Below are 15865 nucleotides of genomic sequence, written 5' to 3' on the forward strand. Positions count from 1 at the left end.
AAAGTTCTAACCGAAGTGCATAGTACTGAAACTTAGTAAATGGCTCAATTTGACCTCTGTAATAGTAACACAGCTAGGGAAATTTGTTTCAAATTTGAAAAAAGAACTCCTGCCTTGAAGGATGGGTTTGGAAAAAAAAAAATGTTCTGAATAGAGGTTGTGCCTCTCCCCGGATGAGACAATGAGGACACCAGAAATTCTAATAAAACTGATAGCCATCTTTAACCAGAAAAGCAAAGCAATTTTTAGATGGCTTATATGGCATTGATAAATCTTCATATCATTCCTTCTTTACATTTAACTGGCTAAAAAAAAAAAAAATCAAGTCTTGGTTTTACCAGATTATTCTTGATGAGAAAAATCCATATAAGGCCATGATTGCTTCCTCAGAAGCTCAATATGGCAACATCGTACCAGCAGACTGAGTTCCTGAAGCAGACTCCCAACCCTGGCTATTCGCATCCTTGGATGTCTCTAAATTGCTTACAGGCATATCTTGACATTATCAAAAAACACAACAGGACAAAATTAATTTTATTAACTTACATTTTCAAGTTCTTTCAAGGACAGAGCACTGCGAAACTAGAAGAGTAATAAGTGGGTTTCATAATTCCTAAAAGGATGAAATCACTGTCCTTAAAGATCAATTTATATCTACTCTTTACCAATGGTCTTTCTTAGGATCAGGTGAGAAGGGAGCCCTGCAGTTGAGATGGCGTACGATATTAACACCAGACTGTTCTCTGCACATCAGCCTTTATTTGTAATATAGGGCTTCTGAACCAGAAAAATTCAGAGGAAACACAAAAAGAGATGTCTCACATCCTAAGCTCAAATACTAAATAAGAGAGAAACTGAAATCTATAAAGAAAAAGTGGTAGAGCATTTTACCGCTTTTATTTTTTTTATTTTTATGATTATTTTTTTAATTAAAGATTTTTATTTATTTATTTGAAACAGACAGTGAGTGAGAGAGAGAGAGAGAGAAAGAGAGAGAAAGAGCAGGAAGGAGGGCAGAGGGAGAGGGAGAAGCAGACTCCCTACCGAGCAGGGAGCCCAATGTGGGACATGATCCTGGACCAGGACCTGATCCGAAGGCAGATACCCAATGATTGAGCCACCCAGGCACCCCATTTTCCTGTTTTTAGAAAGTGTTGGAAAGGGCTATGAGTTCAGAGCTGTGATGTGGACAACGACTCTTGAAAGAACACCTAAGCATGTAAATGACTGTTAGTAAGCACAGGAAAAAGACTCCTGAAGACTTGCTTTATAAATATGGAGAACTTGTAAGAATACTGAGGAAAGTATGTGAGATTTGGAGTGGTGTAGTTATATCTCATACTGGAAAGGAAAAGAAAAAAAAAATTAAGACAAGGGCAACACATACTTACCGTCTCAGCCATGGAATACTCAGAATTAAGTTTCTTGGCTAGACCATAATCTCCAAGTTTTATTAGGTTTGCCTTGGTCAGAAAAATATTTAATGTCTTTATGTCTCTGGAAAAAAAGATACTGTATATTAAACTCCTACAGACAATTGTTTTGTTTTATCCCCGACTCCGCCCAGAATTAGTAGAGAATAAAATGAGTGGTTATCACTGCTCACACTGTTATGGGATCCCAAACAGTGGTCACCACTTTCCACGTACTGTAACATTGAAAAGGGGATTTGGGGGAGTGGAGGCAGAGAATTAACTTCCTTCTCCAGGGCTTCATAGTACAAGCATGTCTCCCGTATCACTGAGGATGTTAGGAAAAATTGAGAGGGCCAGATGGAAAACACAGTGCCCCAGGTAATCCTATAATTCCTATAAGGTGCACTGCCTCTTCAATTTATGCCTTGAATTGGTTGGTGTTAAAAGTTTCAAATCTGTCAAGGCAAGGGAAGAGGCTGCACATCCCAGCAGCAACAGCATTAGGCTGTGTAGCTCACCTAAATAAAACCACTGGCTATTTTTCTAAAGATGAGTTGGTCATATGTAACACACACAAACTGTGCCTGGTTCACACTCTGCTTCCTTAAGATGTGAAAAAAACAGAGTACTCTTTGTAACTTTTGAAAAGAAAATAATATGCAACTGTAGTAGCCGTTTAATAGCTGTTGAGAAGCACCTGTTAACTGAATGAACAAACCAACAAAAAAATAAATACTGGTGAATCAACATTAATCTCTAGCAATGATCAATGACTCACTTAAGAAGGGTATAATGTGAAAAAGTTCTAATAGTTCTTTCCTATAGCTAGCAATGAATAGAAAGCTGTTTTTCCCCAAAGATCTGGTAAAATTTTAAAATTACCTATACAAAGTAGCTTTTATCTAAATTAAGACTCAATTATAAAATTAAAAATAGATGCCAATTATTATTGCTCATAGAAAACATTTACTGTGAATTCCAACCAATCTAATACCACTTCTCTTAGTGGTTTCTAGACTTTACTGATGAATTAATGAATTGAACTCTAAAATATGTCTTAAAGAAATGACTGAGCAGTATTTAGCTACTGAGACTCTTCCTAGATCACAAACATAATTTAACTTCAGGAAGTGAAGGTAACACCCCTCATTACTCACTCTTTCCTTCCTAAATTATATTAACGGAAAAGCCTTCACTGCTTAACCAAAAAAATAATAGTGCTGATGGGAGGTATCCAAAGTGGGGGTTAGACTGGTGGGGAGGAATCCATCCTTTTTTTTAAGTAGGCCCCCCCACACCCAAGGTGGAGATCAACACAGGGTTTGAACTCATGACCCTGAGATCAAGACCTGAGCTGAAATCAAGAGTTGGACACTTAACCAACTGAGTCACCCAGGTGCCCCTCCATACCATATGCTTTCATTCATTACCTATGAAGGATTCCAGCTTTATGGATACAGCTCACTGCTGAAACAATCTGAAATAGGTACCACACCACCATCTACAGAAAAAAAAAAATATATTTGGATTGGAAACAAAAAATTCCACTTAAATAAAGACACACACTAAAACAAACAAAACAAAGGAAGCTGCAACCAGAGGTTATGATTCAACATGACCTGACATCTCTTGCTTGGAGGTTGAGTAGGCAAAGAAAAGTGGTAGGGGTAAAAATAAAAAGCAGGTCATCATAAAACAGTTCCAACGCCATCATAAAATATAGTATGGTGAAGCAGAGTTGTGGAAAGAAATCCAAGAAGAATGCAAAGGTATAGAAAACTGGGCATACCAGTCTGCAGTAACAGAACCGGGAAAGAAAGCCCATAGAGAATCATGATGTGGAGGTAAAGCGTTTAGGAAGCAGCTATAGACAGCTTCCTTGTTAGAGATTTCCTTTCTCATGAATAGCAACCAGAGCCTGGAAGGAGTCTGAACAAAAGGAAAAAAACACTCTTCATTGTTGGAAGAGTAAATACAGGCCTAGAATGCAAGAATCACAACAATACAATTCTAGCTTCCTTCCACAGAAGCATGAATTACCTCTTCCTCAAACAACTTGTCCTTCTGACGAAGGATTTTGTCATACAGGTTCCCTCCTGCAATTAAACAAGAGACAGGTGTGAACTGCTTCATAAAGATCAAAGCTTGGCTCCTGTAGCTACTAGGGTTTTAACGAGTGACACAGGAAATGAAGGACTCTGCTTCCTCCCCAAAAGAAACCCCTTCTTCTCTCTTGGCTCTTTATAAAACTCTCCCCATCCCTCATGGACTGTATCCAAAGTCTTCTTCAAAGATTCCCCTCCCTAACAAATGAGGCTCAATACAAAAATGGGAAATATGACATTTTTAGAAAAAAGATGAATAAAGGCCATTCCTATATTATCCCAATTAGTAAAATACCTTGAATGTCTTCCATATCAGAAGATTTTCTTTTCTAGAACTATTTTTAAAGGAATCTGCAATATTGTAACAACTTTCTGGTGTGATTACTAGAACATTTGGGTTATACCTGTGATGCGGTTTTGTACATACAGGGGTATCTCATCGACAACTTCCTTTTTTTTTACTACTTCACACTGAAAAGGTTTCCCATAATTTAGGGGACACGCTAGACTGTTTCCACTCATTACTCCCTTTACTAACTCCTTTCTGTGGAGTAAGTCCGAATTTGCTTCTCCTCTTCCCTTATCAAGTAACAGACTGCAAATGATTGCCATTCATTTTACTTCCTACCTAAAACTGTAACTCACACCCTAGTCCTGGCTCAGTTTCACAGCTTCTTTTCCCCTGCAATTTAGTAACTCCGTGTTTCAACAAATCTACCATTTGTTCTAGTCCCTCCTAACCACAAAGGAAGTTAACTGCTTGAGGCTTCTGCTACTTCAGAAATCTCTAATATAATCTCGTACATTTAGGTTTGATCAGAACCAGCAACAATCATGGTATACAAGAGACAAGACAAAAAGTTTGAAGTCTAAGAGCTTTCCCTTAGAGATTTAAGTGAAGGATATGTTGGGACTTCTTTAGCAGGTAGCTTAAGAAAGGGCTTTGAGGGTTCTCCTATGTAATAAGGATAATAGCTAGTATTAAAGATTTGCTACACACCAAGCACTATGCTAGGGGCTTTACATAGTCATTTAATGCAACAACCCTAGGAGATAGGTACTGTTATTAATAAACTCATACTAAGATGAGGAAGCTGAGGCACAAAGAAGTTTCTTGTGCAAAGTTACAGAGTTAAGAAGTAGCAGAGCTTGGGATATGGGTTTAGAATCTATATTGTTAGCAACTGAGCTAATACTTATGCTATCCTCCAAGCAAAATGGTCTAAAGAAATCAGAGACCAGATAAATTAAGGCCATGTTTTACTATGTGTCATTTTCGTTCAGCTATGAGCTTTGAACCACTTTTCAATTGGATAGCTTTGGCTGAATCAATATAAATATCATTTGTAAGATTTTGTTAAATATTACATCAAGCAGTGCCAAGCCACACTATGTTTCTAGTGCCTAATTAGATGCCTAACATTAATGCCTACCTAAAGTCAATTCATGTGAAAAAACCTTGAAAAGTGAATGTAAAATTCAACTGAATAAATAATTTGAAGATGGAAGCATAAGAGACAATTTGAGTATGCAGGGGGAAATCCCTCCCCTTATTTTGTAAATCACTCAAAAAATCTCCAAGAACTATTCTCTTAAACTATTTGAACTATTTCTCTTAAACTCTAGAAATCCATTTAAAGTTTTTAATCAATGTATATGCCTCTTATTTTCTTCTCCCCTTCAAGGTAAGTATAAGCACAACAATGTCTTGCCAGAGGAGGTCCCACTGAATTCTACCTTACCATTACAATATTCCAGCTCAATCAGCAGAGTGGTATTGTCCATGAAGTGATTGTAGTAGGCAATAATATTGTCATGTTGCAGGAGTGCCAGGATAACAATCTCATTCAAGGCATCACGACGTTCCTTCTCCGACAGTCGGGTCAAATCAACTTCCTTCCACACAACCAATGAGTCATCCTACAACACAGTAATAGAGGTATCGTGCTTTCCTCTAGCCTGGCAGAGGATGAATCCACACCTTGATCTGTAAGCCTAGAAAGAAAACTTCCTAGACGGGCAGAGACTGATTCCTTTTATTTTTTCCTTTAAAGAAAAAGGGAACAGAATTTAAAGATTCTTCATACAATTGAGCATTATAATTTACTACAGGACTGAGGAAAGTAAAGCACTAAGATGCTGTTACATTGTTGCTATACTTAATTTGCATGATGTCAATTCCAGGTAAAAATATGAGACAGAGGTAGATCTCAAAGATTCTACTGGGGCGCCTGGGTGGCACAGCGGTTAAGCGTCTGCCTTCGGCTCAGGGTGTGATCCCGGCGTTACGGGATCGAGCCCCACATCAGGCCTCCGCTATGAGCCTGCTTCTTCCTCTCCCACTCCCCCTGCTTGTGTTCACTCTCTCGCTGGCTGTCTCTTCTGTCAAATAAATAAATAAATAAATCTTAAAAAAAAAAAAAAGATTCTACTGACAGACATTATGACAAACTGCTAATCATGATAAACATTGTAGTAGGGCTAGAATATTGGAGAAATGAACTGGAGACAGTAGTTATCTAGAGCTGACCATAGTCTCTTGTAAAATGGAAATATTAAACTTACCTCTAATTTTATAAATTCAGATTTCTCTAGTGATTTGTTTGTGCTTTCTAGATAGGAATAAATCATGCCTAAGCGCTTAGAGTTCACTTCCCTCACCTGCCCTATTTTGCAACTCTGTATCTCTTATAACTTTTACATGTCATGCGTTTTCCTCTATACATGACAATTTTTCTGCGGCTCCCAATATTCACTCCCTTTTACAATACCCAAATTCTTTACTGATACTGCTCTCCAGCCCAGGAACGTCCCCACCTAAATCACTCTCCCTATCCTTTAGAATGATTCTGCCAGGTCTTTTAAACTTTTGGGAGGATATCCTGATAAACCTTTTACTGTGCATTTATTCAGTGCAATCATTCCTTCATTTTCAGAACTCAAACACTGATATGATATTTATGCATCCTTTCTCATTTATATACACATACAACTTAAATGCTATTTTTTTTACTAACAGGGCTAACTTGTCTTCCCACTGAAATACAACCTTCTGGAGGCAAAGGGCTGCTTCTAATCAAACCTTTGTAAATTCACAAACATCTGGTGATATGGATAATGCTATGCCAATTTTGGGAAGTGTAATCAAATTTAACATAAGCCAACCTCAATAATCAAGTTCAACATGATGGAAAAGCATGGGCGAGGAAATGTGAAACTCTGTTCTAGTCCAAGATTTACTTCTAATTTAAGTGTCGAGTGATTTAAACATACAGTCTTAGTTTCTTTAATTATAAAACAGAAATAGCAATGATCATCTCCTCTTTTTCATATTATGAGTACAAATAAAAACAGATACTAACAGTAACCCTAAAATCATACATTAATCTTGCATTAAGATTAAAAAAAAAAAAAACACTTGAAGATTTTCTCTTGCAACCACCCCTCTCCTCCATCTTTCAAAAGTATGCTGGCTTGGAACACACCCCAGAACTGCAGATAGATCACTTATGGATGAATCATCATCATCCAAAGTCCTCAAGTTTAAGACTCTGGGGATCAAATCCAATTGGTGGTTAGTGTTTGGAAGTATGGTCACCACTATGGAGTTTCAGGTCAGTGTATGTTCTGAACTTGGGGGTCAGTGATCCACGAATCTCTCCAAAGGATCTGTAAATATGCAATAGGGGATAGAAGGAGGGAGGGATTTATGTTTACACCAGGTTTTCAAAGGAGTCCTTGCCTCCCCCCAACCGAAGTTAAGAAATAGTGGCTCGGAATATATCAAAAAGGTATTTCCCATGCATAAACACTGCCGGATGAAACACTGATGAAGAAAGCAACGACGAACCCAATAATCTTCTAGAAAAATCTCCAATTAAGTGTTCATACCTGAATTTAAAGATAACGGAAAAGACAGCGGAGTTGCCACTGACGTGGGAATTCTGAAGCTATGCCCCTCCTCTCCACCCCGACCTTGGAGAGCTATACACATGAGAGGAAGGAAGTTCCGACAACACTTCACATTCGTATGCCACTTTAATTTACAGTTTGCAAAGTACCTTCGTTCGATTCTCAAAATTAAACTTAAAAAATAAAGATTATTTTTAGGGTATTTATCATTAACCCCAATTCACAGATGGGAAAACTAAAGCTCAGAGAAGGTTCGATGCCTTGCTCAGCTCCCCGGGTTCGACAGAAACGACCAGTCAGTAAAACCAGTGATCTAACAATTCCCAGTGCAGGTGAGCTGGAAGAATGAAGACCCTGAGGCATAGACCGGGCGGCCACGCAAACCTCAGTGAGGACGAGGCGCAAGCCGCAGGCAAAGCCGGGACCCGGTCGGGGCTGGGAAGCGGGGCGGCGAAGGAGGGGCTGGGGCGGCCGGAGCCAGGGGCCGCTACCTCGGTGCGGCGGTACAGCGTGGCCTCCCCGAAGGCGCCGCGGCCCAGGATGCGGATAGGGATGTAGTGCAGCTCCTCCTGCTCCGCCGCGCCGCCGCCGGTTCGCGGCCCCGGGCTGGCGCTGGGCCCCGGGCCCGAGTCCCCGCCAGCCCCGGACTCGCTCCCAAAGTCCGAGTTGATGGAATCGCAGTGTCGCTCGTACTCGCCCAGCACCGACATGGTGGCGGCTGCAGGACCGGCCTGCGTGTCCCCAGCGGTGCTGGCGGCACTACGCTTCTCTCACTTCAGACGCCGGCCAGCGACTCCGTCAGCCCCGCAACCCCGCGAGGCTCCATGGTGGCTCCTTCCCCCTGACCCGGAAACAGTCCCGGGTGCTTCCGGCCCGGCGGGCTTTCCTCCGCCCTCGCTGGCCCACTTGCTTAGTCTCGCGGCCCCGGCTTCCCTCCCTCCGGGCTGGCGGCGCTAGACGGCCGCTGGTGTGCGCCGCATGGAACCGAAGGCCTCTGGCCGCGGCAGGGGAGTCGCCGACGGGTCTGTAGACCCCGCCCCTGATCCCTGGCCAGGTTCCCAACAGCTTCGCGGTCCGGAGGTCGCCCAGTCCCATCTTGGCACCAGGCCTATCTCAAGGGCAGTGATTCCATGTTGGACAGTGCTCTTTGATTAGTGAGATAGTGAAGATACTGTAGTAAGCGAAAATATTTGCCTCCTGTCATCTCATTGGGCCCAATTATTGCTCCCAGAATCACCCTAGGTCCTTCTTCTATACAACTGCAAAAATATTCGAAGTCAACTCTCCTGACACTCTCCAGATTTAACGTTCTCCTTCCATGTATCTTTCCAAATCGTTGACCATCTGATCTCATGCGACATTCTTTGAGCACTAGGCGCCAGTGTATTTGAGGGTGGGAAAGCTACAATAAGATGCTCCTTACCTAACCCTAACCTCAAGTCACTAAGAGAATTGTAATACAGTGAAAAAACATGTTCCATCAGGTACTGACCTTGGGCAACTTTAAATCTCCAAGCTTTTTTTTTTTTTTTATTTGTAAGGGTGTGGGAATAATGACCAACATCATAGAGATAACCACTAACTTTTATTAGGTGCTATGTTCCTGACAATATGCTAAAAGTTTTCTTTCCTTGAGTCATCCCACTTAATCCTCTCGCATTCTGCAGAAGGAACTGAGATAACCCGGGTTAAGTAACCTGCTCAATGTTAAACAGCTAGTAAGGGGATCAATGTTACACAGCTAGTAAGGGGAGCTGGGAGTCAAACTCAGTAATCTGGATCCACATCATTCAGAGAACATGATGTTTTGGGACTAAGAGAAAGTCATGTGGCTGGAGGCCAGGGTGTATGTGGGGTAGAAGCAAGAGAAGACAGGGCCTCAGCTGTTGAATTTGCCTTTCCTGTGGGCAACAAAAAATTATTCAAGATTTTTAAGCAGGGGAGTGTGTGACTAGTGAGTATATGCCCTAATTTGCTGAGGAAGTCCCAGTTCACGCCTTTCCCCCCAGGCATAACAGAGCTTTATTTTGCTCAAGTGCCCAGCTCAGACAATAAACAATACAGTCACTTTACATGAGACCAAAGTTATATTTTGCAAAGAACTCTGATAACAATGTGGAGGACAAAAACTAGAGGCAGGGAGACCAGTTAAGAGGCGATTTCAATTCTAAGAAAAGAAGAGGCACTAAAATATTTATCAGTGAGAGTAGAAAGGAAGTCCAGATTTGAGAAATCCACCTGAAGAACACTTTTTTATAAAACTTTAAAAAAAGATTTTATTTATTTACCTGAGAGAGATAGGGAGAGAAAGCATGAGTCAGGGAGAGGGGAGAGGGAGAAGCAGGCTCCCTGCCGAGCAAGGAGCCTGATGCAGGGCTTGATTCCAGGACCCCAGGATCATGACCTGAGCCCAAGGCAGATGCTTAATGGACTGAGCCACCCAGGCACCCCCCATCTGAGGAACATTTAGAACTTTGTGATCAGTTGGGATATGGTTGATAAGGTAAATGTGAGTCCAGGAGATTCACTTCATGATTTTTAGTGAGGTGGATAGTGATAGTAAGGAGAGTAGGAAGACACCTGGTAGAATGGGATAGGGGGGTTGTGAAGGATGAGTTCACACTCCTATGACCTCTCTACAGCTCATCAATGACCCTTGTAAAGTATGATATCCTACACTCTGCATAACATTTCACATTGGCTTTGAATAGGAGAGCACAAGAGGACTTCTGTCTCCCTTGATCTGGATCTAATACTTCTATTAGTATACTAACCTTTATAAAGATGGTCTCCTTATATCATACGTATACTTTACGAAGCCTCTTTTCCACATCCAAAGCAATCCAAAGTAACACAGTTCTCCCACTAGATCACATCACTTCTTTGCAATGCTTATCTGTAAAATACTGACGTCTTGTTATGTTCTTTATTGACTATCTCCGACATTAGAATGTAAATTTCACAAGAGCCTGGATTTTATACTCATTTACAAATATATCAGTGCCTAGAAAAGTGCTCAATATTCTAGGCTATGTATAGAACATTTTTTAAACCTAAATGCCAGCCTGATAACTCCTGTCATATTTTGTTGGTTTCATTCCAGTATGCCAGATTATACAGATAATTTTAAATTGTTCAATTAATTCATTCAACAAACACTGAGTACCAACTTGTGCCAGGTGCTGAGTTACAACAGAAAACAAAATAATGTGGTACCTACTCTCATGGAGCTTATGGTCCATATAACAAATAAGTAGGCAATTACAACTGTTTCAGTGCTAGGAGGGGCATCCTTTCCAAGCCAAACTTGCTGGGTTGGTGAAGGCTTCTGGGGAAATATGCAAAATGTTAAGTCAGTGATGGCTAAACAAAGTAGAGAGATCATTCTGGATAGAGGCCATTTCATCTACCTTCTATTCATTACAAGGCAAGGTGAGGATAGGTATTGCTTCTTATTTATCTGAGTCCTCTCCAGAGTTTAGCTCAGCATATTAAACAGAACATATGTTCCATAAATGTGGGGAGGAGGGTTTCCGTTAAAAGAATGGAAAAAATAATTACTTAAAATCAAAAGTAAATAGGTTTCAGCCACAGTTTATTCATTTTTTTCTGGGATCTTTGCCATGAGGCATGATAGTTTCCAGTAGCTTGGCTAGCCTGCTATTATAAATTGTTTGTCATAATGCACAGATACAAGCTTAACAGAAAAATGTCCTGTTCTTTTAGAGAATACAGAACAGAAACACTCATGCTCAGTTCTTCGTTATACTAGATATAAATGAAACTAAACATCTGGCCTTTGAATATGCGTTAAGTCCAGAAATACTGAACATTTTAAAGGTGTAACTGATTTCAAATTGCCTCTGGTCAAAAATGGGTATTTCCATGTTATATCTTAACAAGTAAATATTTAAGATAATATATAGCAGAAGTTCCCAGTTGTGAATGGCAGATCCCTGGGGCCACAGAGTCACTGTAAAGATTAAAAAATCTACCAAAGTACCAAGCAAAGTCTGTACCTTCATTTTCCAATATGGAAGCTTCTAGATACACGCAGCTATTAAACATTTGAATTGTGACTAGTCTGAATGGAGGATTGTCGTTATAAAATGCACACTGGACTTCAAAGACTTTATGTGGTGGTAAAAAAGTAAAATATTCATGAGGTGCCTGGGTGGCTCAGTCGGTCGGGTGTCTGACTTCAGCTCAGGTCATGATCCCAGGGTCCTGAGATCCAGCCCCATATTGGGCTCTCTGCTCAGCGGGTAGCCTGCTTCTCCCTCTCCCTTTGCTGCTTCCCCGCTTGTGCTCTCTCACTCTCTGTCAAATATTTTTTTAAAAGTAAAATATTAATCATTTTTATATTGACTACATGTTGAAATGCTATTTTGGATATGTTAGACTATATTATTAAAACTACTTTCGCCTGTTTCTTTTTACTTTATTGTGGTACTAGAAAATTTAAAACTACACGTGGGGTTTATATTACGTGGGATACCACTACAGCAGACTGAGTAATAATATGCAGAACACATACTACCATTTAGTGTTAAAGTATGATACTGCTGAGACTCTGAAGTTCATTTAAAAGTTTTGCTGAACTCATTCATTATTTATGTTCTCTGAAAGTAAATAATCAGTGAGAAATAAGACATTTTTGTTATTAAAATAGTTATACTCAAATTTGGGAATCCCTACTTTATGGACTATAGATTCACTGACAAATTATTTGTTTTGGGGGGGGAATGGAGGTTGAGGGTAAATAAGATACCAGCCTGTGAATGTGCAAAGCATTCAGGTAGATTCTTGGAAAGGAGCTTTATGAAAAATGTCCAACTGTAAGTAAAAGGAAGGAGAAAATGGCCTTAACCTGCTGGGCTCGGTTTTATATAGATGTGATGGGCAAAAAAGCAAGTCCTGAGAGGTTCTAAATTGAGAGGGGTATTTTAAGAATGGAGGGTAAGGGAGAGGACACTCTAGGAATAATGCCAAAAGCAGTTTCCAAAAGAGAGAAGCTACAGAAAATGCTTGGCTTATAGAACCCTATTTTGCCTTTCTGAAAATGTTAATTATTATGATTATGTTTTTATACACATTACATATAGCTTACATATTTATATATAAAATATAAAATTGTATTAGCTCAAATAAACTTTATCTATCTGCAGTAAATTACATACAACCTTTTTTCTAATTTATCACGGATAATTTGCCATACTTTAAAACTGAGGAATATGGAATAATCTTTACCAATTCAGACAAAGAGATACTCAAGAGTAACAGAAAAATACACCTAAAATGGTTTCTGCTAGCATTTATTTGAGAAAATTTACACAAAAATCCCCAATCCAACATTTACAAGTGAATCTATAGAAACCCCACATACCTCTTTCCATTAAACAAACAGAAAAATGGCTTATGATAGGAGTTTATGACAATGGTACAACAGCGCTTAAACTGTATCATTCCTATCTATATTATATAGACTGTGTTGAAAAGGCTCAAAACGGAGGAAAGCAGATAAAATCCCCATTTTTAAAGCTGATTTACTCTTTGCACTAGCCTTCTAACAAAGGCAAATAATTTTTACTTTTTCGATAAAATCAAGGTGTAATTATCAATGAACTTTAAACTGAAAGCACAAATGTCTGAGTTGGTATTTTTGGCATGAGAGTAAAAGGGAACGACATGGAAAAAATCCCAGCTTCACAAAGTCACGTTCAGGAACAAAAACATCAGTCAAATAAAATATTCTCCTCTCCTATCTTCTTCTTTGCCATTTTGTCAAAACAGAAGAATATAACCAAGTGAAGAACTTTCATTGCTTCTGAAAAAGGGGAAAGGCACCAGTCAGAAGTGTGAGTTTCTTATTCAGCTAATGGTACAGAACAAAATTTGACCTTTAGACCTCTAAGAATGGATCTGACCCACAAATTCGGTTATTCTCTTCCCTACTTAGATGTATCCTCTGTCATCTAGTATATGTAATACCACAGGTGGAGTTTCTAAACATCCCCTGCCCTTATGGTGAGGATTTGGCCTCCAGGTTCTCAGAAGCCGTACCTATCAATTCCTACCAGCAGATGGCAATGTTGCACAAATTAATGGAAGAACCACTCTGCCACACCAGAAAAATTCACAAAAGAGGGGGAAAAAAGGGCTTTCGGGTTCACAGCAGCTGGAACATTAACAGAACAGCCTGAGATTTTTAACAACATAACTCACTCCCTCTTCTACTTTTGTACCTTCCCTGGTCATCACAGCAGTGTTCTCTGTTAATTCTAATACACTGCTTCTTAACTGCAAGCTATATACCCTAAGTCCTGTAATTCTTGCCACTATTATAAGCCAAAGCCCGGTAACAGTCAGCAGGGGTTAAAAGAGATTATAGAAAGGAGAGACTCCTATCCACTTATCTGGGCGAAATGGAGAAAATTTCAAGTGACAATAGTTTTCATAACTGTTCACAAACACGGTCACTTGTATCCATACCTTCTCTTACTTAATGGCCTTTAGGCACCTTATATTCCCACAGCAATTCTTGGCTTTGCTTTCACAACATGCATTTTCAAGTATTTACTCTATTCATAATCCTCCCAGATGTGTTTTTTTTTATACCCCATTTGTCTTAATTTGCTAGATGGAACACATAAGGACAGGAATTAAGTCAGCAACTGGCCACAAAAGAAGAGTTGGTAAATTTTACTTATATTTTTCTTACTAGAAGTTATGTTAAAAATTCAAGCAACCACGTATCTGACAAAGGATTTGTATCTAGGATATATAGGGAACTCTCAAAACTTAGTAGAAAAAACAAGCTAATTAGAAAGTGGGCAAAAAGGACAGGAAAAGATATTTCACTGACGAGGATATATAAATGATAAATAAGCACGTGAAAAGATGTTCAACATCATTTGCCATTAGGAAAATGCAAATTAAAACCATAAGGAGGCATTACTAGACACACCTATAAGAATGACAAAAATAAAAAATAATAACAATAGCAAATACTGATGAGGATTCGGAAAAATTGGATTGGTCACAAGTTGCTGGTGGAAAGGTAAAATGGCAGTTACTCCGGAAAAAGAGTAGGACGGTTTCTTAGAAAAATAAACACGTGCTTACAGTACAACCCAGCAATTGCCCTCTTGGGCATTTATCCCAGAGAAATGAGAATTTATGTTCACATGAAAACCTCTACATGAATGTTCACAGCAGCTTTAGCAGAAATGGCCAAAAACTGACAATGACCCCAATGTCCTTCAATGGGGGAATGGGTAAACAAACTGGTACATCCATACCATGAAATACTACTGAGCAATACAAAGGAGCAAGCTATTGATAAGATGCAACAATGTGGATGGATTTCAAGGGAATTATGCTGAGTTTTAAAGGCCAATCTCAAAAGGTTACTATATGATTCCATTTATAAAACATTCTTGAAATGACAAAATTAGAAATGGAGAACAGATTAGTGGTTGCCAGAGTTGGGGTTTTGGGGAAAAGAAGGGAGGTGGCTGTGGTTCTAAAAAGGTAGTAGTACAGGGATACGAGAGATGGACTGTTCTGCATCTTGTGGTGGTGATCACACAAATCTACACCTGCTAAAACTGCACAGAACTAAACACACATAAATACACAAAAGAGGTTCAGGCAGTTGAGCACAAATATTTTAATTCTCTAAAATGAAGTCCTCTTTAAGAGTTATGTACAGTTCAAAGCTCATTTCTATGAGGTGTCCCATCTATCACCCTTTTAAAAGACATAAATTTATGAAAGGATATCACCAGAAGCTACCTAAAATTTTCAGCTAAGGGTCAAGAGAAAGTGAAGTGTGTTTTCACACAGAAATCCAAAGAGGACAATCAGAATGAAACAAGCTCAACGTGGTCATACAAACCTTGGTAAAGGAACTAAAGTGGTGAAGCCCAAGCTGGTGAGCGAGTAGGAAAAGTAAAGAAAACATGGTTCAAACAGATCACAGGAGGAAACCCAGTACCAATGCTAGCTTTGGCATTATATCTAGGTAACCCCTATTTTTTGTCATAGGTAACTCCAATAATAGTCATATTGTTGCAAAACCAGTCCAAATGCTACCAAGTTAAAAAGAAGTCCCTCATTGACTTATTGGGTGTAGGTGGTAACCCCTGTCCTCCCACACCAAAAGAGATCAGTTCTGGCAAGAAAGCTCCAATGTGCCTTGATGGTGCTGTTAGTAGGATGCCTTAGGTCAGACACGTCCCAGTGATGTTCAGCTGGCTGAGATAAAGGTGGGAGGAGACTGGGCCTTATTACTCAATCAACTTCTTGGCCTTGAAGAAGCGACGCAGGTAGAAGACCTGCCAGGTGGCTAGTCCAATGAGGCAGAACATTGAAAAGATGCTGAAGTACAGGACCCGAGTGTTTGTTGACTCTAAAAAAACAAAAGTGTTA

The 15865-nt window shown here is 39.7% G+C and overlaps 2 protein-coding genes across 2 annotated transcripts in view; both read right to left on the minus strand.

The window, feature by feature from the left end:
• The window catches only part of NEK9 (NIMA related kinase 9), a 36557-nt gene extending 28262 nt beyond the window's left edge, over nt 1–8295 (minus strand). The window contains exons 1-5 of the mRNA XM_002914702.4: nt 7924–8295; nt 5263–5440; nt 3456–3511; nt 2846–2916; nt 1392–1497 (exon numbers count right to left, since the gene is read on the minus strand). Of these exons, the coding sequence (XP_002914748.1) occupies nt 1392–1497; nt 2846–2916; nt 3456–3511; nt 5263–5440; nt 7924–8142 (630 nt within the window). The 5' untranslated portion in view covers nt 8143–8295. The remainder of the gene's footprint in view (nt 1–1391; nt 1498–2845; nt 2917–3455; nt 3512–5262; nt 5441–7923) is intronic.
• Nucleotides 8296–12731: 4436 nt separating this feature from the next.
• Nucleotides 12732–15865, minus strand: part of TMED10 (transmembrane p24 trafficking protein 10) — a 37745-nt gene continuing 34611 nt past the window's right edge. Inside the window, exon 5 of the mRNA XM_002914703.4 lies at nt 12732–15845. Within this exon, the coding sequence (XP_002914749.1) occupies nt 15724–15845 (122 nt within the window). The 3' untranslated portion in view covers nt 12732–15723. The remainder of the gene's footprint in view (nt 15846–15865) is intronic.

The sequence above is a fragment of the Ailuropoda melanoleuca genome, chromosome 14 (genome assembly GCF_002007445.2).
Source record: "Ailuropoda melanoleuca isolate Jingjing chromosome 14, ASM200744v2, whole genome shotgun sequence".
Classification (NCBI taxonomy): Eukaryota; Metazoa; Chordata; class Mammalia; order Carnivora; family Ursidae; genus Ailuropoda; species Ailuropoda melanoleuca.